At 41.0% G+C, this 24,002-nt stretch overlaps 1 protein-coding gene and 1 long non-coding RNA gene across 3 annotated transcripts; both read left to right on the top strand.

The window, feature by feature from the left end:
* Window positions 1–528: 528 nt before the first annotated feature.
* On the top strand, window positions 529–17,166 carry MED30 (mediator complex subunit 30). 2 transcript variants are annotated; one of them, XM_075415652.1, is made up of 5 exons: window positions 529–599; window positions 1,447–1,652; window positions 2,631–2,789; window positions 6,135–6,245; window positions 16,920–17,166. In XM_075415652.1, the coding sequence occupies exons 2-5, from the start codon at window positions 1,479–1,481 to the stop codon at window positions 17,013–17,015; spliced, it is 540 nt and encodes a 179-aa protein (XP_075271767.1). In that variant the 5' UTR covers window positions 529–599; window positions 1,447–1,478; the 3' UTR covers window positions 17,016–17,166. The 2 variants fall into 2 exon arrangements, with proteins under 2 accessions (XP_075271767.1, XP_075271768.1); XM_075415653.1 differs by lacking the exon at window positions 529–599 and adding an exon at window positions 612–761.
* Window positions 17,167–17,567: 401 nt separating this feature from the next.
* LOC142360821 (uncharacterized) lies at window positions 17,568–21,971 on the top strand. The gene is made up of 2 exons (XR_012763387.1): window positions 17,568–18,643; window positions 19,079–21,971. It is a non-coding gene; the product is annotated as an uncharacterized LOC142360821 (long non-coding RNA).
* The last annotated feature ends 2,031 nt before the right edge of the window (window positions 21,972–24,002 follow it).

The raw sequence follows: 24,002 nt of genomic DNA, 5'->3' as shown, positions 1-24,002 counted from the left end.
GCGGCCTCACCAATGCCGAGTACATGGGCACGATCACCTCCCTACTCCTGCTGGCCACACTGTTCCTGATACAAGCCAGGATGCTGCTGGCCTTCTTGGCCACCTGAGCACACTGCTGGCTCATGCTCAGCCGGCTGTCGACCAGCACCCCCAGGCCCTTTTCCACCAGGCAGCTTTCCAGCCGCTCCACCCCAGGCCTGCAGCGCTGGATCGGGTTGTTGTGACCGAAGGGCAGAACCCGGCACTTGGCCTCGCTGAACCTCACACAACTTTGCCCTGGCTCTTCCACCTCCAGGCGCCGCACGCAGGGCCCTGCCCGCCAGCCCTCACCCGACACAGCAAGCCCGAACACGGCCTTCAACGGAACGCCCGGGCGGGACGGGGCGGCGGCGGGGCTGCCCGGGGCACCCGGGACGACAGACATCGCGCAGCGGGGACGGACCCCCCACTCGCCTGCACCGGGCCGGGCCCGCCGCGCCCCACAGCCCAGCACCTGCCCGCCCGCCCGGCGTCACTTCCGCCTCGGCTCGCCCGCGCCTCCGGCCGCGCCGAGTGCTTCCGCCTGTGCGTTTCCAGGGCAACGCGGCGCCCCGGCCCCCGTGAGTACCGGCCGCCGCCCGGGGAGAGGGGAACGGGCCGCTCCCGTGACTGACCGGGCGGCCTCTCCTTCTCCCCCGTCTAGGCGGGGGCTGCCCCGGCGCGGTCTGGGAGAGCGGAGGCCGCGTCGCGCCCCGCCGCGGTGACTCCGCTCGGCTCCCCGGGTGGGCCTGCTCGGCCGGGAGGGGCCTGCGGCCGCGGAGCGGGGCCCGGAGCGCGGCGGGGGCCTGCGGGGTCCCGGGGCACGGCCTGTGCCCTGGCCTCCCGGGCTGCGGGGGGGGGTGAGCGGTGCCTCGGGCCGTTCCCAGCGGCGGAGAGGGGGCAGCGGGGCCCTTTCGTGTCCCCTTGCGACAGAGCGGGGCAGGGCCCTGCCGGCGACCGCTCCGAGGGAAGCGGGGGGGGGGGGGGGGTGTGTGGTGTGTGTGTCTGTGTCTGGGGGGATGTCTGTGGGAGGGGGGTGGGGTGTGTGTCTGTCTGTGTGGGGGGGTGTCTGTGTGGGGGGGCGGGTCTGTGTGGGGGGGGGTGTGTCTGTGTGTGGGGGGGGTGTGTCTGTGTGTGGGGGGGGCGTCTGTGTGGGGGGGTGGATGTCTGTGTGAGGGGGCCTGGGGTGAAGGGCTGTGTGGGGGAAGCAGTGTGAGGAGCCCCCCCAGCTCCACTGCTCCTCGGTTGAGGGAGTGGTGCCCAAACCAAAGGGTACAGCACTGAGCTGCCTTTCCTCAGCTGAGTGGTTTTATCTTGGACAGGGGCACGTATGGGGAGAAGGAATGGTATTGCCACTGTACAGAAGTTTGTTTATTATGATGGGCTCAAACAGGTACTTGATCATTCCATCATAACGTCTCTGTGCAGCTGGACTCCGTGGGACTGGTGAACGCTAAGAGATGTCCACTCCCCCTCTCGCTGGGGCAGGCATGCCACCGGGTGCCTTCTCCGGGACGCAGGTTCAAGCAGCTAGGGAGGTAAACACGGCTTCTCTCTGTCGAATTGGCCAAGAGACTGTGCAGGACATTGTATTTCGAACCATGGAAATCTTCCAGTTACTGAGGAACATGCAGGTAAGGAATAGCGTGCTTTTTTTTATGGTCCTCAAATTCCCATATTTTTACCACCCACCAGTGTATGTAGGCACAGGAGATAGCTTAGGACATCTAAATAAATAACTTGATCAAACCCCTTTGAAAAGGGGGATTGATTGGAGAACGAGTACTACTCAATATATTTGCTTACTCCCGTACATTAAGTGAAGATGGAGAAAGTTCAGAAATGTTGAATTGTTATTGCCACTGCAATAAATATACTCTAAATACATTTAATATCTGTGTTTTCCTTTATGAACAGTGAAGTTTCTTTATATGTCAGTTACATTTCTCTGGTTTTGTTAACATCTGGGAAGTAATTTCACAGGAACTATCATTGATCTTTTTCTATCTTTTCCACCTAGGACTTTTTGACCTTTTTGTTGTTAAAGTGGATGTAAGCCTTATTTGTGGCTATTTGCTGAGAAAACATAGACATTTGTTTTGTTTCTCTGTTGAGAGTAGAAGATAAATAATCACTCCCATTTCCTCTGTATTTACATCACTCTGGCAGTTTCCTTCCATAATAGTCTTAGGTATAGGTATATGTACCTGGAATTTGCTAACTGTGAATTCACTTTGTTTGTGTCTCTGGATTGTGACCTGGGGTTGAGACACAAAGTCTCAAAGTGTAGTACTGGTAACAGATAACAACAGTGTCATGCTTAAGCTTTTTGAAGACATTCACTGAAAAGAGTTATGGAGGGACTGACAATGACCAAAGTGTAGAATACATGAAGCTGTTTGACAGCAGTGATCTGCACATCAGATGAGCAGATAAAATACAGAATTTTGCAGATAAAGAAAATAGAAATTTCAGTGATTTCTGTGGGCATAGTGTAATTGTCTGATTTTGAAATGTACAAAAAACCCTCTGATGTATTTTAGTTTATTTATTTTGTCTGACAGAAGCTTTAACATAATATTTTGAATGTTTTGGGGTTTTGGTTCTCAAAGTTACCGAATGGTGTTACTTATCATGCTGGAACATATCAAGACAGACTGGGAAAGCTGCAGGAACATCTCCGTCAGCTATCAATACTCTTCAGAAAACTGAGACTAGTCTATGACAAATGCAATGAAAACTGTGCTGGGCTCGATCCCGTTCCCATAGAAGTAAGTATCTTTATTCATCTATAAATTACAGATCAGAATAACCATTCTCTGCATAGCGTATCATCCATTCTCCTGAGTTGCAGGAGACTCATAACAAGTTTTAAATGAGATTGGAATTTTTCAGTGGACTGAATTCTGTTTATTATTTGGAGCTGGTTGAAAGACTGTGAAACTTTCACATTAACATCAACAATTCATACCAGTTGGGAGGGATCCAATTTTGGAATCAGACTTCATTTAAAATGTTAGCCTTTTTCCTCAGGCTTCTTGATACATTCACCAATTTGTTTCTGCTAGGGAAAAAAGAGTCAAAAGAGACAGGGCCAATTTTATTTTTGGAGAGGTTGTGGTAGTGGGAAAAAGTCTGCTTTAAGCTCTCACCTGCCAGCCTGGTTCCCTGAGTAATATGCGTTATTCCCTTACCCTGGCATCAGTCGGTGCCTGCATAGTTCCCTCAGTCAGATACTCTTAACCTGCTGAGCCAATGAGAAATGAATCTGAATGTGCAGTAGTGATGGAAAAGTGAAGAGCATAAGACTTCCAGGAAGTAGGATTGGCCAAAGTTTTTTTGCATAAAAATGATATTGCTAATAAAATCAATAATTCATTTTCCCCCCTCATAAATTGTTTCTAATTTCTAGTAATACTCTTAAAGGCTGTTTTGTGTTATGATTTGAGTTACTACAGCTCTATACTAACGAAAACTGTGAAGTTCTTTAAAATTACTGACCTCTGAATTCTGAGGCAACTCTGTCAATGGACTTCTGATTGTCCATTGGGATTTAATCATTTAAGCATTATGTTTTATATTTTAATCTCTTCACTGAGTAGGAATAAAGAAATGAAGGAGTCTACTCTGTACAGTCCATTCTAGACTACTGATCTACTTCTGTCAGCAGTCTCTGCAGAGGAAGCTATTCAGAAACCTTAGAGCAAGCAAGGGAGTAAGATAACTTCCCAATTAAAAATGTAAAACTTTTTTAATGGTTTGTTGACTTGTGTGCAATGGCTCAATACTTGGGTCCCCTTTAAAAGCTTTAGAGATGTCTTATTTTCACATACGGTTGGAATGAGGTGGGGTTACTTTTTTTTTTTCTTCTTTTCACAGTTTTTTCCTGTTACCAGGATGAGAAAGAATCTCGACAGAGAAAATGAGTAGTCTCTTTAAGCTTTTTTTAATGCAAGGTCTCACTGATACCTTATGCACAGCAGAGTTTTGTATCAATAATTGAAATTATTTTTTCTTCAGTCTTTTCTGCTCTGAAGTTAATAGACTGGCTTTCTCCTCATGTTTTATTAATTAGGGTGAATGAGAGTGGCAGACCATTCCTCTTGGATCAGTTTTCTTAAATTCTTATTTAGGCTTTTCAGTAACAGTTTCAATCACATTATTTAATGACTGAGATTCTAACCATGTCTTTAAAGACTAGCAACAAATCTTTTTTTTTAAACAGTCAAGAGAAGTCAGTACCTACTAATAATATTCCTTAGTCTATTATTATTGTTTATGTTATTGTTAATGTTTATATATTTTTTTGCTAGTGTGTACTACCAGTGTAATAGGTACTCTCATCAACTTTCTGTTAGCCAGCATAGCAAGGCGTGAGATAATTGTGAAACAGATCTGGCCAGTTCTATAACTGATTGCATTTCCTGCTTCATTTATGTATTAGGTATAGTTCTTTGCACTTTTTTTTTTGTTTTTTTTTCCTACTAGCTTTTCTGAAAGATGGGAGGTTTTCAAAGGAAATGTTGTACTTTGAGTGGTACATTACTTTTCTGTTGGAGAGAGGAGTTTTTTTCCAAGAGTATCTGGCAGCCACACTACTTCTTCTTTATGGTATGCAAATGTAGCAAGTTCTTAACCTTTACTACATTTTCATGGCACAGTGTAGTGTGGTAGTTTTTGTCCATTTTGACAAGCATAATAAGAATGGCCTACAAAAATTTTTGTGTAGGAGGAAATTAAATTTTCAGTGGGTTAAATCAAAGTAAATTTTCCATCCAAATGCTGAAGGATGCTGCTGAATGCTTTGTATCAGAAATGGCTGAGGGAACTGAGGCTGTCTAGTCTGGAGAAGAGGAGGCTGAGGGGGGACCTTATTGCTCTCTACAACTACCTGAAAGGAGGTTGTAATGAGGCAGGTGTTGGTGTCTTCTCCCAAGTAACTAGTGATAGGACGAGAGGCAATGGCCTCAAGTTGCTTCAGGGGAAGTTCAGATTGGATTTTAGGAAACATTTCTTCAGTGAAAGGGTTATTGAGCATTGGAACAGGCTGCCCAGGGAAGTGGTGGAGTCACCATCCCTGGAGGCGTTCAGAAAACTTGTAGATGTGGCGCTTAGGGTCATGGTTTAGTGGTGGACTTGCCAGTGTTAGGTTAACAGTTGGACTTGATCATCTTAAAGGCCTTCCAACCTAAATGATTCTATGATAACATTGCAACCCAACCTAAGTAACAAGTTACTATCCAAGCAGTGAGGAACTTGCTCCCAGACTTTTAAACTAGTGTCTTCTTGCTTACTTGCATCTATTACTTGTCTTTCATTTGTCTTGTGTATGTGAACAAGGATGTAATGTTGCTATCAACTTTAGCTTTTCTCAGTTCAGGGCAGAAAAGGCAACAATAGACTGTAGACTTTGTGGATGTATGTTATGTATAAAATGTTACAGCCTATAATTTTTTTTTAATGTTAGTAGTTTGCGGGAGTGTTCTGACACAGAAGCATGTATTTGTTTTGTATCTAGCATATTTACTGATTAATTTTTTTAGGAAGTGGACATGCATTAATATTCCTTTAGAAATTCTTTATCATAAAGATTTTTGGTTTTGTAGAAGCTTACAAAAAAGATAGTACACTATGTGCTTGAGGAGATTACAGTGGGAAAATTCTTAAGGAAAAACTCCTGTTGAGTAACTGTGAGCATATGCTTAATATATCACTGAAATACTTTATAATAATAATAACTTCATGTTTGTGATATTTCATAGTGTGGAATAGTAAATTTTAAAATCACAGTCTGAAGAGTTCAAGAGTAGAAGGATTACCTGTGATAATCATCTTAAAATGTAAAACTGGGTTCTGCCTGCAGTTGAGAAATTGCTTAGGTCTGGGCATGGTCATATGTGGGATTGTGTCTTTTTGAAGCACATCATTTTCCTCAAGAACAGACTGAGGTCATTGCAAGGCCTTGGGGTTTGAGACGATGAAGTAAGCCTGTCTCCGCTTCCTCCTGGGAAGTTTGAACCTCTGGAGAGAATGGTAGTACCTTATGCATCTCTTGTTTTCAGTTTCTTTTTTTCCCTTTTTTTTTTTTTATTATCTGATATTTCTTGTCTTCACAGCAACTTATTCCATATGTTGAAGAAGATGGCTCCAAGCACGATGATCGTGGTGCTGCAAGTCAGCTTCGTTTTGCTAGTGAAGAGAGAAGGGAAATCATGGAAGTAAATAAGGTAACAAAGTTGAAATTAATTTGGTAAAACTGTCACTTTGTCATTACAAAGATTAAATTTCTAGATTACTGTACTAAACACAACATGTGTTATGACTACCATCAAACTTAGTAATAAATACTGCTTGTGTGTAACTATTTCAGAATTACCTTTTAGTAAGCAATTCTTTATTTATCTGTACCTCTGGCTGTAGAGTTTAGGTTTCCTGATAATTTTAACCTGTGCCTCTTTTTAAACTGATATATGTTCTTCTGAATGCAGTGTATTATGTTTATGCTTAACCCACTAGATATTGGCAGTACAGATAGAGGCAAGGTGCCTGTTGAAGTTACTTCTCTTTGAAACTTACCTTAGGTGTTAGAAAAATGGGTGTTGAACATCAGATGTGTAAATATTATCACAATGATGTGAGTTGGTAAAGGATTTTCAGGGCCACTTTCTGTCTTTTGACAGTTTGAGGGAGACCATTCCTTTTGTTAAATGTAGCATTTATTGAATTTTGACACATTCAGAAAAAAAAAAATGCACTATGTATGATAAAGGTGCTGTTAAATCTCAGTTTGAGTGGCATTAAGCAATTGAGTACAATTACTAAAGAGTCAAACCTAAAAATAAATTTGCTGTATTAAATGCTAACATAATATTGAGATTAAAAATATATAGTTTTACCAGACCGCAATTTTGAACATTGTTTCTTCAATCTGTAAAGTACAAAGATAGAATTAATTAAATATTTCTGTAGCTGTAATGTCTGTAAATGCTTGGTAAAAAGGAGGCATAATCTACAAAAATAACTGAACAAAGGAAATAAAAGAGTAAAATATTTCTTTATGGAGAGAATAGTTGGTGAATTTTCAGCTTTTTAAATATTTCCAATACTTTGTCTTCAACAATCAGAGATGTACCAAAGTTTTCATAACCCATTTATTTAGAGAAATGCGTGCGTATTGTACAGGAGAAAATGAGGACTACATGAATTCAGAGAAAAGCAGTTGTCAGCTTTCCTGTTGTGTTCTTTCTGTTCAGTGCTGATGTAGCAGGTTGTATATATTATATTGTATATCATGTTGTACTGTGAATTTATGCACATTTATTTGCAATCTCTAAGTGTTAATAAGCTTAACTGTCCATATTTGCTGTGTTTTTGACAGTTTTGTGGCATGTTTTTGCCCTTGTTTTGTACTTGTATGCTAATATATTTTTAAACCTCCTTGGTGTGATCTTGTGAAAAGAAATTCATAAATGTTTATGATGGATTCTAAACCTTGTAAAGGTTGATGGTGTTGCAGGACCATTTGTAGCAAATTGGTAATTAGGAATGTACACAGACATTCACTCAAATCTGGTCTGAAATCCTGTATTTACACTTAAATGCCTAGACCTAGTTTCTGGATTTTCCACAGTAAATCCTCAGAAGATAATTGAACTTTCTTTAGTATTTTACTAACTGCTGCAAAAGAAATTTAAACCTGTTCTTTCTGAAAGTGCACTGAATTTTTTCTGCTTTCTCTCTCCAGCTGAATAAGCACATCCACTACCATTTTCAAAGTTCAAATGTTAATACATTACAGAATAGGAAATGTTTTGGTTTTTGTGACTAGGAAGAAAGAAATTCATGTTTTTGCAAAGAAAAATCACTAGAATCAGGCTACTTGGTCTAATTTCCAACACCGGCTCTTGGGCATTCTTAGCCCTCTCTGGTTGCTAGCTGGCACTCCAGCTGGCTTTTCAGTCCTCTATACTATGTAACATCCACCTCCAAATCAATTTTGCTCAATTTATTTTAGCAAAATTTCAGTTATACAAAATGTTGATGAAGGTGCTGTGACAGGGAAACCAGCATGACAGAGGAAGAAGCTTTTTATATTCTTGACCCGCTATCTTTGCTCTCTTCAGCTGGTTGGCCTGCTCTCACCTAGTCCTTTTTGCTATGATAGGAAATACCTTTTCAATCTTGAATGTTACTGGTACCACAAAAAGCATTATTGCAATAACCCAGTACTTTGACACTATTGAGACATTTGAATTCTTAGACTTTTCTTGGGTCTCTTAATTTTGCTCTTCTTCCTATGTTGTCCCAGCCAGTCTGATCTTTTTAGTGGCTCTGGATGCATGTGAGACGCTAACTGCCCTGCAGTGCGGAGCACAGCCAAAACTAGTAGATCACATAAAACTTGTGGATCATGTATTCTCACACAAAACCATCCCTCCTTCCAGGAACCCCTGACTTGAAACATAACAGCTCTGCTTTGCTTCAGCAGTTACCTGGGAAGGGGGCGTCCTCAGTGGAGGACGTGGGGAGCATCACGTACTTCCCATATTTGCCATCTCACTCGTGGAGCAGAAGAATCTGTTGATGTAGCAGAGTTCAAAAATACTGCGGTAGCTTTTGATGTTGGTTTACTGTACGGTGACATCTTTTGGTCTTATTTATTTATTTGTTCTGCTAAATTAGCCTTATCTGTTGGGTCAGAAAGTGTAATGCTCCCACCTTAGCTAAGAAGTACTTGTCCATTTATTTAAAATACAGATCAGTTTACAAGGTAATGAACTTCTGTCCTAGAAATTCAGTAGTATTTAGCAACTGTAGGTTTAAGAAAAACCTATTAAACTTAAAAGCAAAAGGGATTTTTGCCAGCAGTTACTAAAAAGGGTGCACCATTACTATGAAAAATGAAGAAACAAACAATTTATTGAGCACTGACTGCCTCTACCTTTTGTACTAAACAATTCTATCCTGTGGTTCCCAAAAATGTTGCTTATTCTTTTTATCTGTATTTGCTTTCTGAGTTTGTGAATTGTTGGGGTGGTTGACTCTTTTCTGGAATAAGTAATTTATAGTTTCAGAATCAGTGCAGCATTTGCATTGGTCTACTAATACAAGTCCTGATCCAGTTTTCATTGAATATAATTGTTGTTTGCTACAGATGGAAGCTGTTAAGAAAAATTTATCACTTGTCTTCATATTTTTTGAGTCTGTAATGTGCTGTCTACAAGTTTCTTACCTTCTAAGTATAGCATCACCTGTAATATTTTCAAGATGTCAGGCTCACCTTGGGTCCTTGGACTTGTAGTACATTTGACAGGACCTGCAACACAAAATATCAAATCACTGACTGAGAACACTTAAATCTGTGTTGCTGCCTTATCAGCAGTTTACTGCTGGTTTTTGGAAGTGGAGCAAGTACAGCTTTGTTTTTTTAGATGCTGTAGGTCTGGTTTCAAGTGAAGCACTTAGGAAAACCATCACAAAATTAATAGTCTCAATAGATTTGGGTGAAAATGAAATTATGGGAAATAGGATTAGGACATTCCAGCTGACTCTGAAAAATAATCATGTTTGATATTCTTAATTAATCTTTGCTAACTGGTTAACAGTGAGCTTGCTAAGAGAGGAGAAGACAATCTGCATGACAGGCTTTGAAGTCAAGCTGTTATGAGTTTAGCTCTGGGCTTTTTTTGATAACTAAACCGTTCTGCACTGCAGCTGATGTTGTTTCAGGAAGTAGTCCTTAAAATGACAGCAGTTTGCAATTTGTCTTTCTCTTTGGAGAACTTCACCTGAAAAGTACTTTTGACTATGCTGAAAACCTGCATTCTTTCATCTGTCACACTATTTGCATGTGTTTTTGTTTTGTATTTGTAGAGTCCTTTTTCACCCAAAATATAAACATGCACCAAGGAACACTTTAACAAGAGGGGCCGAATTTTTTATTTGGTCACCTTCTCAGCAGATTAATCTGCACGGGGGGCAGCTCCATCCTGTTTTGGGTACCCAAACTGGCTTTCTGCAACGGTAGAATCATAGAGGAATTTAGGCTCAGTGGGAGGTGTGGAGATTATCTGATTCAACACCCAGCTCAAAGCTGGGCCAACCAGCAAAGTTAGATCCAGTTGCTCAGTCCCATATCCAGTAGCATTTTGAATATCTGAAAAGATGGACCCTTCTTAAGTGTCAACTTTCAGTCTGAAAGTTTTCCTAATGTTACATTGGAATGTTCTTTGTTGTACCTTGTGTCCACTGCCCCTCATTCTTTTGCTGTGTACATTCAAGAAGAGTCCAGCTTTGTCTTGTTGATGATCTTCATTAGGCAGCTGAACACAGCAGTCGTGACCCTACCTTAGCCTTCTCTGCTGGAGACTGAACAAATAATAGTTTTAATCATCTTGGTGGCCTTCCACTAGATGTTCTTCAGTGTGTTAGTGGTTTGTCTTAAGGCCCAAATTGGACGATCGCTCTCAAGAGCCAGATAGAGGAGAATAACAATTTCACTTAACCTGGTAGGTACATTCTTGCTAGTACAGTGCAGTGTGCAGTTGGTCTTCATTGTTGCAGAAAGATCCACTGCTAACTCATGTTCAACTTGTCAGAAAGTTTCAAAAGGGACCTCAGGTCCTTTTCTGCAAATCTGCTTTCTGTTCAGTCAGCCCTTTGCCTGTGCTGTTGTATGCATGTATTCTGTTTTCAGATGTAGGATGTTGCTGTAAGTGAAGTTCCTGAGATAGGTGTTGGCCTGCCTTTCCCACCTGCTGAGGTCCCTCCGAATTGGACATCCTACCACTGCGTATATTGACCATTTCCCCCAATTTCGTATGGTCCACATATTTGATACTTTGATACAGTGATTAGGTCATTAATTGTAGATAAGTCATTAATGAGGATATAAAGAATATTGACTTTAGTATCAATCCTGAGAAACACCAAGAGTGGCCAGCTGCCACTTGGTCTTAGTACTGATGATCACAACATTTAGAATCCGATAGCCTCGCCAGTTTTCCGTCAACCCTATAATCCACCTATCCAAACCACATCTCCAGCTTGTCTCCAAGCATACTATGAGAGACTGTGTCAAAAGCCTGACTAATATGAAAGTAGAGAAAATCCCCTGCTCTCCCCTTGGACACACAGCCAGTCATTTCTCGATGGAAGGCTATCAGGCACAACACAGCTTTGGTAAATCCAAGATGACTGTTCCCAGTCTCCTTATCATTCATGTGTCTGGATGTGACTTCCAGAAGGATTTGCTTCATGGTCCTTCTGGGGTCAGGGTTTAGGCTGACCAGGCTGTAGTTCCCGTATTTTTCTGGATCCCCCTCCTTACCTTTCTTGAAGATGAGTTGAGATGTTTTGATCAGGAGCCTCTCTCCATCTGCAACAGAAAATTATGTAGAGTGGTCTTGTAATGTCATCAGCCAGCGTTCTCAGCACTCAGATGCCTTTTATTTCATATAGCAAAATATTGCCTTTTCAGTTTCATATAAAATGTTGCATGCAAAGTTTTTCGTTTAGCTTCCTATATCACAACAATGTCATGATTACAAAATTGAAAAAAGTTAGGAAACACTGAGGTTAAAGTTGTCTGTACAATCCCAGTTTATCCCCTTTTGTCCTCGTATAAATGCATATTATACAACCTTTACATTACCACATTCAATCCTCTCCCCACCCCCTTCTTTTCTGGAAGAGTCCTTGAGCTATTCTGCTTTTGTTGCAGACTAGGCACTGTTTAGATTGAATCAGTATTGTGACAAATAAGATTATAAGAATCCCAGTTTGTGTATTATGTAACTTGCATGAGGGTATTGAATAAGCAGAGAATTTGGGAATGAGAAGGAAGGATTTAATGTGAATAGTGAGTAGAGTAACTGAAGGCTGCGCTTGAGAGCTGGATTTTTATACTTGTGTCTGCCACAAAGTGTCCATTTTTTCCCTTACAGCTGATGATAGCTGTCCTTTGAATATGTGGGAAGCTGTTAAAATACAAAGTTTAGTGATGGACTTGAATCTTAGATTTCTCTGGACAAAGTTAGCAGACACTCCAGTTTTATCCATAGTGTTCCTATGATGTAGTTTGCCATCTGTAACTGAGGATCATACATCTGTGATTTTCTCGTTAAGAATGGGGATGTAACACCGAGGAGTGTGGTGGAGAAGCACCTTGGGGAATGGATAATTCCATTACAAGCTACATAGCTTAGAGGGTACTCAGTAAAGGAGACCTCAGATTTCATCGCTGAAAGACAAACAATTGGTATGAAGCAAACATACATCTGCTTTAATGAACACACTTATTCCTCTTTGAACAACAGAACGGTGGATACATGCAATTGCTGTCTGGTTCAATACGTGAAAAGTATTGAGCATGCAGTGGAGCACAGACTGTCGCTGGTGCCTCAGCTTGTTTCAGGAACGAGAGTTACGCATGCAGAAGGAGCAGTTTTCCTTTCACCCGCCAGGTGAGGAGGGAGGCAGGAAACCCAGCCTTTCATTTCCAGTAGGAGTAGAGCAGTTATGTCTGTGAATGGCATCAGGAAAAGCTGTAGTTATTGAACAATGAGTGTTAAAGATTAATTACATGGCAGTTTGTGTATTAGTAATTAATACTTTTTATCCATTTGAAAAAATATATAAATAGATGGATATGTGAATTTATTATGATGGAAGGTGGGCTTTGCTATCAATTGAGTAAGTTAGAACATCGCCTGGCAGCTTTAAGAGAATATGGGCAAAGTGTTGAGACATTTTGTCTATTTTTATTTTTTTCCCTGCTGTGTGCATATAACATTGTAAATCTTTTGACTATAAAAGTGGAGGGGTAGAAAAAAAGAGGTTTTCCCACTTTTTTTCTTCAGAGATTTCATTATGAAGGACTCACTTAAAAAAAGAACAGTATAAATGGCCAGAGCAGGCTGTACTACTTCTCACCTATCACAAACATTGTGTTTCTGTTGAAATTTCTTGGATTTGACTTACATGGGAAAGCAAAGGCCGTTGTCACCTTCATAAGACTTTCAACAATCACTTCTGACAGCAGTTTAACGTTCAGAAAGAGTAACATACTCATGATGAAGAAGATGATGCAAGTTCTGTCTGTAGTAGAGTTGTAATCAACAAAGTAAACATAATTGTTTTAATTCTGCTGAGATTTATGCAAATAAAAGTACTACTGTTATTAATATTTAATGCTTTATTAAGCTTAGATGTACTTCTGGTCTGTACTGTTACCGGTCTTGCACAGAGCAGGTAAAAACTATAGCTGGCACAGCATTCAGGAGAATGGTCTTTTATATAAGATTCTCGAGATGGATTTTGAAGATGGAAATACTTCTTTTTTTTTCTTCTTTTTTCTTTTTTTTCTTTTTTTCTTTTTTCTTTTTTCTTTTTTTCTTCTTTTTTTCTTTTTTTTTCTTTTTTCTTTTTTTCTTTTTTTTTTCTTTTTTTTTTCTTAAGCAGAAGTGCCTGTACAACGTAGGCAAATACTTTTGATGTTTTTATAGACATCAGCTGGAATATAATCCTACTCTTCCACAGGGTTTGCACTATTATTTTTGCCTGAAGAAGGGACTTTTAACAAATGGATTGAGTGCAGAATAAGGACTCATGGTGATTTTTGGGTTTTAAACCTTCTGACAGAAGGTTGTGCATTGGTCTAGACAGCACTGATATCAGATGAAATGAAAGTGAACCAAAAAGGAGTTTAAGTCAAAAATTGATTTCAGTCAAAGTTCAAACTACTGTGTCCTACTTAAATCTGTATGAAACATGTCAGGTTCTTTATGGAATGTTCCTTGAAAGACAGCCATATTCTGGATGTATGTTATGGTTCTCCCACTTCATTTCATTTATGTGGGTTTTGTGCTTCTGTATGCGTTTTCATAAATGTCCTACCTGACCTAAGCTTACTAAGGTCTTGCTGGTTCCTGGAAGGTGCAGTCCTTGTCGGCTCCATCATGCTGGCCATAATACTTGCAGTCACAGTCAAAATGGGTAGTTAATCACATTGAAAATTAATATCACCAAAGACGACCCCCTTAGGACTGGTTTTCAGTCAGATCACTTTTCTGACAGAGAGGGACAGGCAGAAACATGCCTGTCAGATATAAGATGAATTTAGACCACTTAAAACTCATTATAAACTGCCTCTCATAAGATAATTTTCCTGTGCTATCTTAAAACAGATAAAGTCAGAAGCTGTAGCGTGTATGTAGGATGAAGTACCGTTTCTTGTTTCATACAACCATTAATCCTGAGAAGCAGTCCAGAGTTCAACAAAGTTATTTCAGTAGAAGGAGGAAAGAGTGGGAGACAACTTGCAAGCAATCTGTTCAAACGAAAATTTGTCACTGCTGCAGAAGCTGCTTACAGATCTTGCCTGTTTCCCAAGAAGGCCCTTTCGCCTATCTTTCCAAGGTTAGACCTGAGTCAAGATGTTCTTACTGGCTCAGCAAAGTCTTAAGCAAAGGCCAGCACTGCCAGTGGTGCAGAACATATTAATTATGTAGTACTTTGTGGTGTGGACCGCTGCCTGTCAAAGATCGGTAACAAAGATCACTATATGCATTTCAATTAGGATGCCATGCTCTCCAAAGTGGATTTTTTTTCCCCAGTCTTTATTCTTTTTTCAACCTAGAAGTCCAGAGATGGTGCTTCATCTTGAATGTTTCTTCTGTCTCTGGAAACAGTAGAATAGAGCAGCTAAGAAAACAGCTCTTCACTGAAGACAAGAATCTAAAATTATCTTCAGATAAGTAAAGTAACGACTGTATAACTCTTGTCTTTACACATGCTTTGAAAACAAATGAAATCTAATTTGAAGGTTCCCTTGTCTAGCATCAAGTAAAGATCAAGCAATTTACAGTTTCATAACACTTGCACAAGAAGTGAAAACAGTCTTACAGAATGAGTCTTTGGGGCGTAAGTGATGTGAAGTTCATGTGAGCATACCTACGTAACAGTATTTAACAGTACAATTAGACATGAATGGAAGAGAAGACAATCTGCATACCAGAGGTTAATGGTTCTTTCTGTCTGTGACTTGAACAACTATCACTGACTGTTCGGCCATCGTTTCTATTGCTGAAGGCTTTGAAAAAGCATGAAACGGCATGCCCTCAGTATCAGTGAGTGACAGCTTGCATTGAGCTACTGATTTGGATGTAACATTCATTGATTTCTCTAAGATTGAATGTTGAGGATGGCAAACAGAAATCTGTTTAAAAATGCCACAGCTATGAACATGGCTGTTTATCTCATCACTGTTGTGCTTTCTCAAGCATCAAGATCTCACATTATGAGCTTTTGTAGGGAGACGCTTGCAGTTCTGTCATTTGGATGCTGTGATAACTACATGCTGCTCAGTTTCCTCTCTTGTCTTTAGGCGTTGGATCTCTGCTGTGTGTCACGAAGTCTTAGATTAGCAAATGGAAAAGAGAAGCATTTGATAAATGCATAGTTACCTTTAAAGTACTTTTTAGTCTGTCAAATGTTTGATTAGAAATTCCAAATGAGTGCACATGAACTGTCCAACATCTCTTTTTACATGCTTCTTAGGCGTCTGGAATTGAGTGTTGTCTCTTGTTCCAGGGAATGTGTCCAATAAAGTCTTTGTTTAGGAGTATTTCCCTTACTCAAAGTACTATGTTCCTCATCTAATCTAAGCCTTATTGCCATATTACTTCAGACCATTTTTACAGGTCTGAAGAGAATAGACATCCTTTTCTTTTTCTCTGGACTTCTTGACCAGCTGACCATCTTAAAAATACTGGTACATTGTCTGCATCAAAATTCAGAAGACTGATTGTCAGAATATTGCTTGTTTTGTTGCTTCTTTTTATCACTGTTGCAGTAACTTTGGTCATATTACTGATCTGATTTTCTTTTGCCTAATGTATTGCCATTTATGTAGTGCATGTAACAAAGTTATATCAAACCTGAAACATTTGGATAGTTTGTCCTCTTTTGATGGTATCAAGTCTTTCCTTTCAATTTACTTGGAACTCTGGACTTCCCTAATAAGTAGTTTGATCTCTAATGCGGAAAGGCTGACATCCAGTTGGAATGAAGTGAAGGACAGAAGTTGTTAACAATACACAGTAACTTAGTTCTTGACAGCTCTGATTTGAGCAGTAAAATGAATAAATCAGACAATAAATGTGTTTTATTGTGAAACATGAAAGGTTAGGGAGATTGTGCAGTGTCTTAATGCGCTGGTATTTCTTCTGTAAAGAAGCAATTTTTAAGTTCTGGTTACGCACCCAAATAATAGCAAGTTTGCTGCTTTTCTGTTCCTTCAAATGCTACTACAGTTCACAAAAACAACTATACAAATTTAAAGAATTCAGCATGCTTGGGAATATCTCTTTCAAGACAGGACCGTGTAGCTTATGAGGGTTGACCTACGTGGGCAGAAGGGCTGGAAAAGCTTGTTCGGCTTCACCTGTACCTTGTGCTTTGTTCAGACTCCTACTGTTAATCCCTTGGTTTTCTGTGTACTCAAGTTATACAACATACATTGCATAAATTTACCTGTTCCCTGAACTCTTTTGGTCCAAATTACTAATTCTTTCGTCCTACATAAAGTGCTGTCGTTTGGACTTTGGAAAGAGAGGGCCGATCCCCACAAGCCTCCAGTTTTTGAAGTGATCGAGTGTTTTGATAAAATGACTGCTGTGGAAAGGAACAGCATTCCCTCTCTAGTAATGCTCCTTAACTTTTGAAGCTTTGTTGTATTTTTAGAGTGTGCTGTAGAGGGGATGTATTATCCCAGTAATACTGCTCACAGACAACTAAGAAAAAGATCCATATAGCATTTCATAACACTGTAAATTTGTTGAATTTCTGAGTGCGCTATTTGAACTGATCACAAAAAAACTTCTAATAAACTCTTCCCACAGAAACTGAAACAGAAGAATCAGCAGCTGAAGCAGATCATGGATCAGTTACGGAACCTCATTTGGGACATAAATGCCATGTTGGCAATGCGGAACTGAACGAGAAAAATCAAACTTTGTAACTGGAAAAGATACAAATTTGTTTGTATATTCTTAATTTCTTTCTAAGAAGTAACATCTTTTCCCATAACTGTATTGCAGTAATGTTTGAAAAGTCTTCAAGATTAAAATATTGATTTTTTCCTAATAATTTAAATGGTATTGGCATTGTTTTTATGTAAGATTCATCCTACAGGTTTTGCCTGAGTGGTTCATTTAGGCTGAATATAATACAGCCTTGTTATGGGCTTGGGTAGCAGGGGGACTATAGGGGTGGCTTCTGTGAGAAGCTGCCAGAAGCTTCCCCCATGTCTGACAAAGCCAGTGCCAGCCAGCTCCAAGACGGACCCGCGACTGGCCAAGTCCAAGCCAATTGGTAGCGCCTCTGGGATAACATATTTAAGAAGGGAAACGAAAAAAAAAACAAACCTGTGGTAAGATGGCAGTTGAGAGAGAGGAGTGAGACAATGTGAAAGAAACAACTCTGCAGACACCAAGGTCAGTGAAGAAGGAGGAGGAGGAGGTGCTTGAGATGCCGGAGCAGTCTTCCCTTGCTGCTCGTGATGAAGACCACGGTGAGGCAGGTTGTCCCCCTGCAGCCCATGGAGGTCCACGGTGGAGCAGATATCCACCTGCACCCTGGGGAACGGACCCCATGCCGGAGCAGGGGGATATGTGAAGGAGGCTGTGACCCCATGGGGAGCCCGCGCTGGAGCAGGCTCCTGCCAGGACCTGCGGACCAATGGAGAGAGGAGCCCATGCCAGAGCAGGTGTGGTGGCAGGGCCTGTGACCCCATGGGGGACCCGCGCTGGAGCAGCCTGTTCCTGAGGGACTGCACCCTGTGGGAAGGGACACACGCTGGGGCAGTTCGTGAAGAGCTACAGCCCGTGGGAAGGACTCATGTTGGAGCACTTTGTGGAGAACGGTCTCCCATGAGAGAGACCTCGCACTGAAGCAGGGGCAGAGTGTGAGGAGTCCTCCCCCTGAGGAGGAAGGATCGGCAGAGACAGCAGGTGATGAACTGACCGCAACCCCCATTCCCCATCCCCCTGCGCCGCTCGGGGGGAGCAGGGAGAGAAACGGGAGTGAAGCTGAGCCCGGGAAGAAGGTAGGGGTGGGGGGAAGGTGTTTGAAGATCTGGGTTTATTTCTCACTGTCCTACTCTGATTTGATTGGTGATGAATTAAACTCCCTTTTCTCCCCAGGTTCAGTCTGTTTTGTCCGTGACAGTAACTGGTGAGTGATCTCTCCCTGTCCTTGTCTGGACCCTCGAGCCTTTCATCAGATTTCCTCTCCCTTGTCCAGTTGAGGAGGGGAGTGAGAGAGCAGTTGTGGTGGGCACCTGCCATTTATCCAGGCCAAACCAAAACAAGCGTAAGTAACTTACAGTAATAATTTGGATTGCTATGCATATGGGGGTTCTTACAAATGAAGTGTTTCTGGATTATTTGTTTTTACACAATGAACACTTTTAAAAACATGTGTTTGCATGCTGTTCTGCAGTGCGAATCACTTCTGCGGAGAGGAAAAGTTGCAATACAGAAGAGTCACTTTAGTACGCTAAAGGATGAAAATAAGTAATTTACAACGCAGTACGTTTCCCCTATACTCCAGGCTACTATGCCATGTAAGTTCATGTCATTCCATATCCTGTCACTGGATATATGTTATATTAGATAAAATTCAAAAGCTACATAAAATTACCCCTATATCCTTATGGATACAATGAAGTCTGTTTAAGCAAAGACTGCATACATATACCCTCAACATAAACTTCTGTAACTGCATGTTATAATTTCTTGAGTACTGCTCCAGCTATTGTGTGGTGTAGTATCCCTATAGCATTGCATATGGTTGGAATACTATGGTTTTGCTTACCAGAATGCACTGAATAAATGTCTCATTAATCTTTTCCCTGTGACTGCCAGTCCTAGAAAGGAATATGAGCAGTTCATTATTTTGAATTAATCATCAACCTTCATCTTCCTTTTCTCTGCCTCTGGTACTCCTCACAATTTTCATTAGCCCTGAAAATATTCATAATGTTTTTTGTTATCCACAGATGCTGCCAGTGGACTATGTGTCTCTTTTTTCCAGAAAATGGCACTGTTTCGGTACAAATCCATCAGGCACTCTACTGTTAATATACTGTTAATAATTTTCAGGTTGAAAACTGACCATCATTGTGATTTGCTTCTTGTGTATTACTTTTAACTCTCATTCCATGCCCAGTCAGATTACTTAATAGTTTCGTGTGAAGGATTCGCTCAGAACCTTCTGAAGAGTTCAGTTAAATGGTATCCTTTTAAAAGATATCCTTTTTACAGACCCTTTGTGATACTGAATTGACATTGATTTGAGGTGCATGGTTTTAAAAATGTTGTACTGATTTGTTGCTCTATCAGTCTTTTTTTATTTCATTTTTCAATAGTTTCAACTCATTTGTCTACTCCTTGAGGTAAAAATCACTGGCTTGTAATAGATCTGATCTCATCTGGTTAACAATGTATGACTTTCCCCTGAAATTAGGTACAGTATCGTTATTTTTTATTTCTCCTTCTGAAGGCTTTAAATCTAACAGATTAATGGATTCCCACTTTTATAATTGCGAATAAACAGAGTTAGAAAATGTTCATTTTGATTAGCTTACCCAGGGCTGAAAGTGATACATAACTAGGACAATACCTGGGTGTGAGTAGATGTCAAACGTGTCAGGTCGCTTTCTCTTCTCCCACATCGCACATGGGAGGGTGGATAGCTCGCTCAGCAGCAAAGCGAGCAGTGGAGCTGTTTGTTTCCCCTTTAGACTGACCGCTGTGGCAGGCTTGTTGGTCAGAAATAATGGTTGATTTTTGCAGCGGTGAGAGACAGAACTATTTTGTATTAGAAGTGCAGACAAAACAGATCAAAATTTTGAAGAAAGCTTTTGAAAAGGAGATGAAGACTGCAAGTAGAGATTTTATTTTCTTGTTTAAGATGCAGGCACGTTTCTGTATTTGCAAGGTGTAGTTGCAGCTAACAGTTTAGTATAAGCACGCATCCAGCCTAGAAGTATTTGAAGCGGATTTTGAAATGGCACCAAGATACTAATTTTGCGTGTAAAATTGTCAATACTTGGTATTTTGTTCTGGTTTTGGAACAATTATGGAAAATGGAGATTAGTCTAGACTTTACTGCCTGTATACTATCTATGTATTCTTACTAAATGTCTTGAAAGTTTGTTGACTTTTTTGTTGCATATAAACTGTTCAGAAGTAACCTAAAATGTGAGTAAGAGTGTAAATACTGCAAGTAGATGTCTGGCCAATACAAGATTCAGCTTACTCTGTGCAGCTGCTAGCAGTAGCCAAGGTTTATACTACAATTTTTCATCTGGGAGAGAGGAGAAAACACTTCAAACCACTACCAGAGTAGATAGCGCCGTAGCTAAATTGCAGAGTGCAGAAATTGACAGAATTGTAAATTATCACAGTAAATACCATCCAAACAGGAACTGGGCAAGGTGTTGGACCGCAGCCATATACTTTGACTTACACAGATGAAAGTGAGGGTAGTGAACATAATTCATATGCTACCACATCCATGAATAAGTATAGGATTTGGCCAAGAAGATGACAGTTTTAAGAAAAGTGGCAATTCCTCAGCTGTGAGACACTTTTAAAGGAATTACTGGGCATCAACATGTGCTGAAATTTAATATTTTGGTTACTGCTAACTGAACTTTTAATGGCTGGTTAATGAAATGGCTTCAAACGGATGTTTTGATGTTTTGTGTATATATCATTGACTATTTCTGTATTTCTGATTAGGCAGAAGCTGGATAAACACACAGACAGTCCCGGTAGCAGATACCAGAGCCTGGGGTGGTTCCATTTTTGGAATCTAAAAATATTTGAGGGGGTTGGGGTTCTTAGGGCTCTATTTTGCCCAGAGAGGACTTGGGGCAGTGGAGCTAGGATGCCAAATTCTTTGTAGCATGTTTGTGGGAGCACTCTAAGCTAACACATACTCTTGACATGAAACCATTAATCCAGCGCCTTTGTAGACAATATAACAAATATTGAATGTTCGGTTCAGTGTCACAACACAGAAGATGCCTGCTAGGCAGTATGCAAAGGTCCAAGGTTTTTCTTACATAAAAAGACAAGAGTGTGGGGCGGATTTATGCCATGTTCATGAAAGATGGAGGGAGTTTACCTGTCATCTTGTCTTCCATAGGGGCAGCAAGGCCACATCCAGAGTGCTCTAATAAACCATGACTGGTTTTGTTGTCTTGTAGAAAAAAAACCTGCTCTGATTATAGTATTTTTTGCTGATGGAGAAATTTGAACTTATACACAAGTGCTACTAAAATTAATCACTGTAAAGAATGGATTTAGGTGGAGTAGGACATGGATTCTGGTCTCATAGGAACCAAGATTCCGTTGCTGTGCAAGATGGCTGCACAAGCCGAAAAGACTTCAGCTGAAGGATGGCTGACAACTGCTGTGGAAAACAGTAAGCTCTGGATGTAGATTTGAAGATCTGAAGTTAAGAAAAAACATCAAACAGAAGATGCAATGACACCCAAGGACACTGTGAGTCAACTGAGGTTTACAGAGGATGGATTAGTTTAATTACTTTGTACTAACAAAGGAAATAGGGAATTATAAAGGAATTTACAAGTACATTGGCGCAGAAAAAAATATTTGGAGGAGAAAGTGAGTAGTTTGCTCACTCTCCTTATTTAATAGTGATGAAGACTGATATGGCAGAGCATCAGGGCTTTGAAAGAGAAAGGTTTTTGCCGAGTTGGAAGGTTACTCTATTCTTATACATAAAAATAAAAAGCTGGCTGATACGTGTTGCAGGATATTAATGGAAGTGACTAGAAATATGTACCAATGCCAGTTTTTATTTGAGAAAATGTAATGGATAACTGGAACGCAAGAAGTAAATAAATGCAATACAGTGAATCTTTTGTCTTGTTAAATCTAACTTCTGTGTAAATTTTAAGGATTTTTCTTACTCACGTTGCATAAGGGACACGTTCTGGCATGTGTTACAACACTACACAACAGATAACACTACTGAAAGCCGGGAGCAGTGTTTGTGTTGACGGGAACGTAGTCGGAAGCAGAATACATGTTTTACAGCACTGCTCACTGGACTATGTCCAGTGAAGACCATAGGCATATTGTGGCAAATAAGCAGAGGCGCGTTTTCTTGTGTGCGCTTACCTCTGGGAGCAGCTCAGCTCGTTCTGTGCCTTCATGTTCAACTTGCAAGCTACGGAATTGCTTAGAGTTCTGGTTCTGCGTGCGTTCCCAGCAGCTGGTGGTGTCTGATGGTCACCGCCGAGGCTGTATGAACTCTGGGAGTTTTCTGCCCAGCCGCTATAGGAGGCCTGACGTGCTAGGCCCTCGTTGGCCCCTCGCGCTCTCGCTTTCCCTTCTCAGCTGACTGCCCTGACTACAAAGTGACAAGGATAATGTTCTGGAATAGAATTGATAATTAGTGGCTGACAGGAACGAATTGTGTACATAACTGTGATAAAATCCGTTCCTAGATCTGCGTGTGCTTTTTCATGAAATCTTGCTTGAAAAATAAATTCCATTTGCCTAAATAGGAAGAGTGATTTGTGATTTTAAAGTTGCCTGAGTAGCGATGGATAGCAATGCGATGTTTTTATAGCCACGCAGAGGTTTTAGTTGCATTTACAATCCCAGAGAGTGGGGGAAGAGGGCCATGAAGACAGTCCATTACTGAAATACATGGTTGAAGTGGGAAGACTTTCAAACAATAAGGGATAATATAAAGAAATGTAGCAGCAACAATCAAAAGTTAGGTGAGCACAAACTGGCCATAAAATAGAGGCAAGGAAAGAGGATTTGAGAAAACACATTTTAAACCTGCATTAAAGAGATAATTCAGATGCGGTGAGAGAAAAAAAGCCACTGCAGTTTTGGGGTGCACGACCAAATATTGCATAGTGGGCAGCATAAGTGTGAGAGCTCTTGCTCTGAGACCACTAATTCTGCATGAAATATCACATTGGTTTTGGGGTCAGCATGTTACTAACACAGTGAAAGAGAAGAATACTGATGTGCTGCTGTATGAATAATCATTAGAATAGCTTGTGAAAGCAAAGATGAGGCTCAAAGGTAGAAATTCTTGGGTAGATGCAACGGGGAGGTAATTAGAGTGATTTGGAGTGGCTGTACTATGGAACAGCGAAAGAAGGCAAGCAAGCACTTATTTCACTAAACACCAGTGAGGAGGGGTGGGTAGTGGAAACCTCCTAATTCTAAGATATGAAATACGAATTTCCCTTGGGTTACTTGGAAATTTTAAAACACAGAAAGCACAGACAGACTAGACAAATGCACTGGGAAAAGGCAAATAAATCTTGTCTTGCATCGGTAGAGCAAGAGGTGGAATAAACTGATGTTACTGGGTTTTCCACCTTTAGTTTTTACAGTTGTGAAGTATCTGTTTGTCATATGGCTGTTTGTCAGATGATGAGCTCCTGAGAGCACCTGGACTAGATGCCGCCTGCAAGTATTAAACAGGCTTTCACAGCTTCTTTGTGATGGTTTGCTGCTGGAGTTCCTCTGCAGCTTCACTCCCCTTTGTGGGCTTAGTATTCGAGGAATCGGAGCAGAAAAGGAAATGAAGCAGTACCTTATTTCTCCCTCTTCCCCACCCCACATCCCCAGCCTCCCCCCCCCCTTAGTTTTGGTTCGTTTCCTAGCGAGGAGCTGCTCCGTAATCTTCCTGCAAAGCTGAAGTGGTAGCTGGTACCCGATTACTGTCTGTTGACTCAGTAGAACTTGGGAAGCCATTTACTAACGGCAAGCGTGATGCTATTTATCCACCCATCCCCAGCTGATCCTAAAACCGGCTGTAGCTCTGGCGTGCCTGGCAGTGTGAGCCCGGGTCGGAGTCTGCACCGAGGGAGGGGAGCATGCTTGCTCCAGCGCAGGCACAGAGGGGTGATCTAAATG

The sequence above is a fragment of the Opisthocomus hoazin genome, chromosome 3 (assembly GCF_030867145.1).
Source record: "Opisthocomus hoazin isolate bOpiHoa1 chromosome 3, bOpiHoa1.hap1, whole genome shotgun sequence".
Classification (NCBI taxonomy): domain Eukaryota; kingdom Metazoa; phylum Chordata; class Aves; order Opisthocomiformes; family Opisthocomidae; genus Opisthocomus; species Opisthocomus hoazin.
Note: the sequence above shows the minus strand (reverse complement) of the source record. Positions and strands in the feature narration are given on the sequence as shown.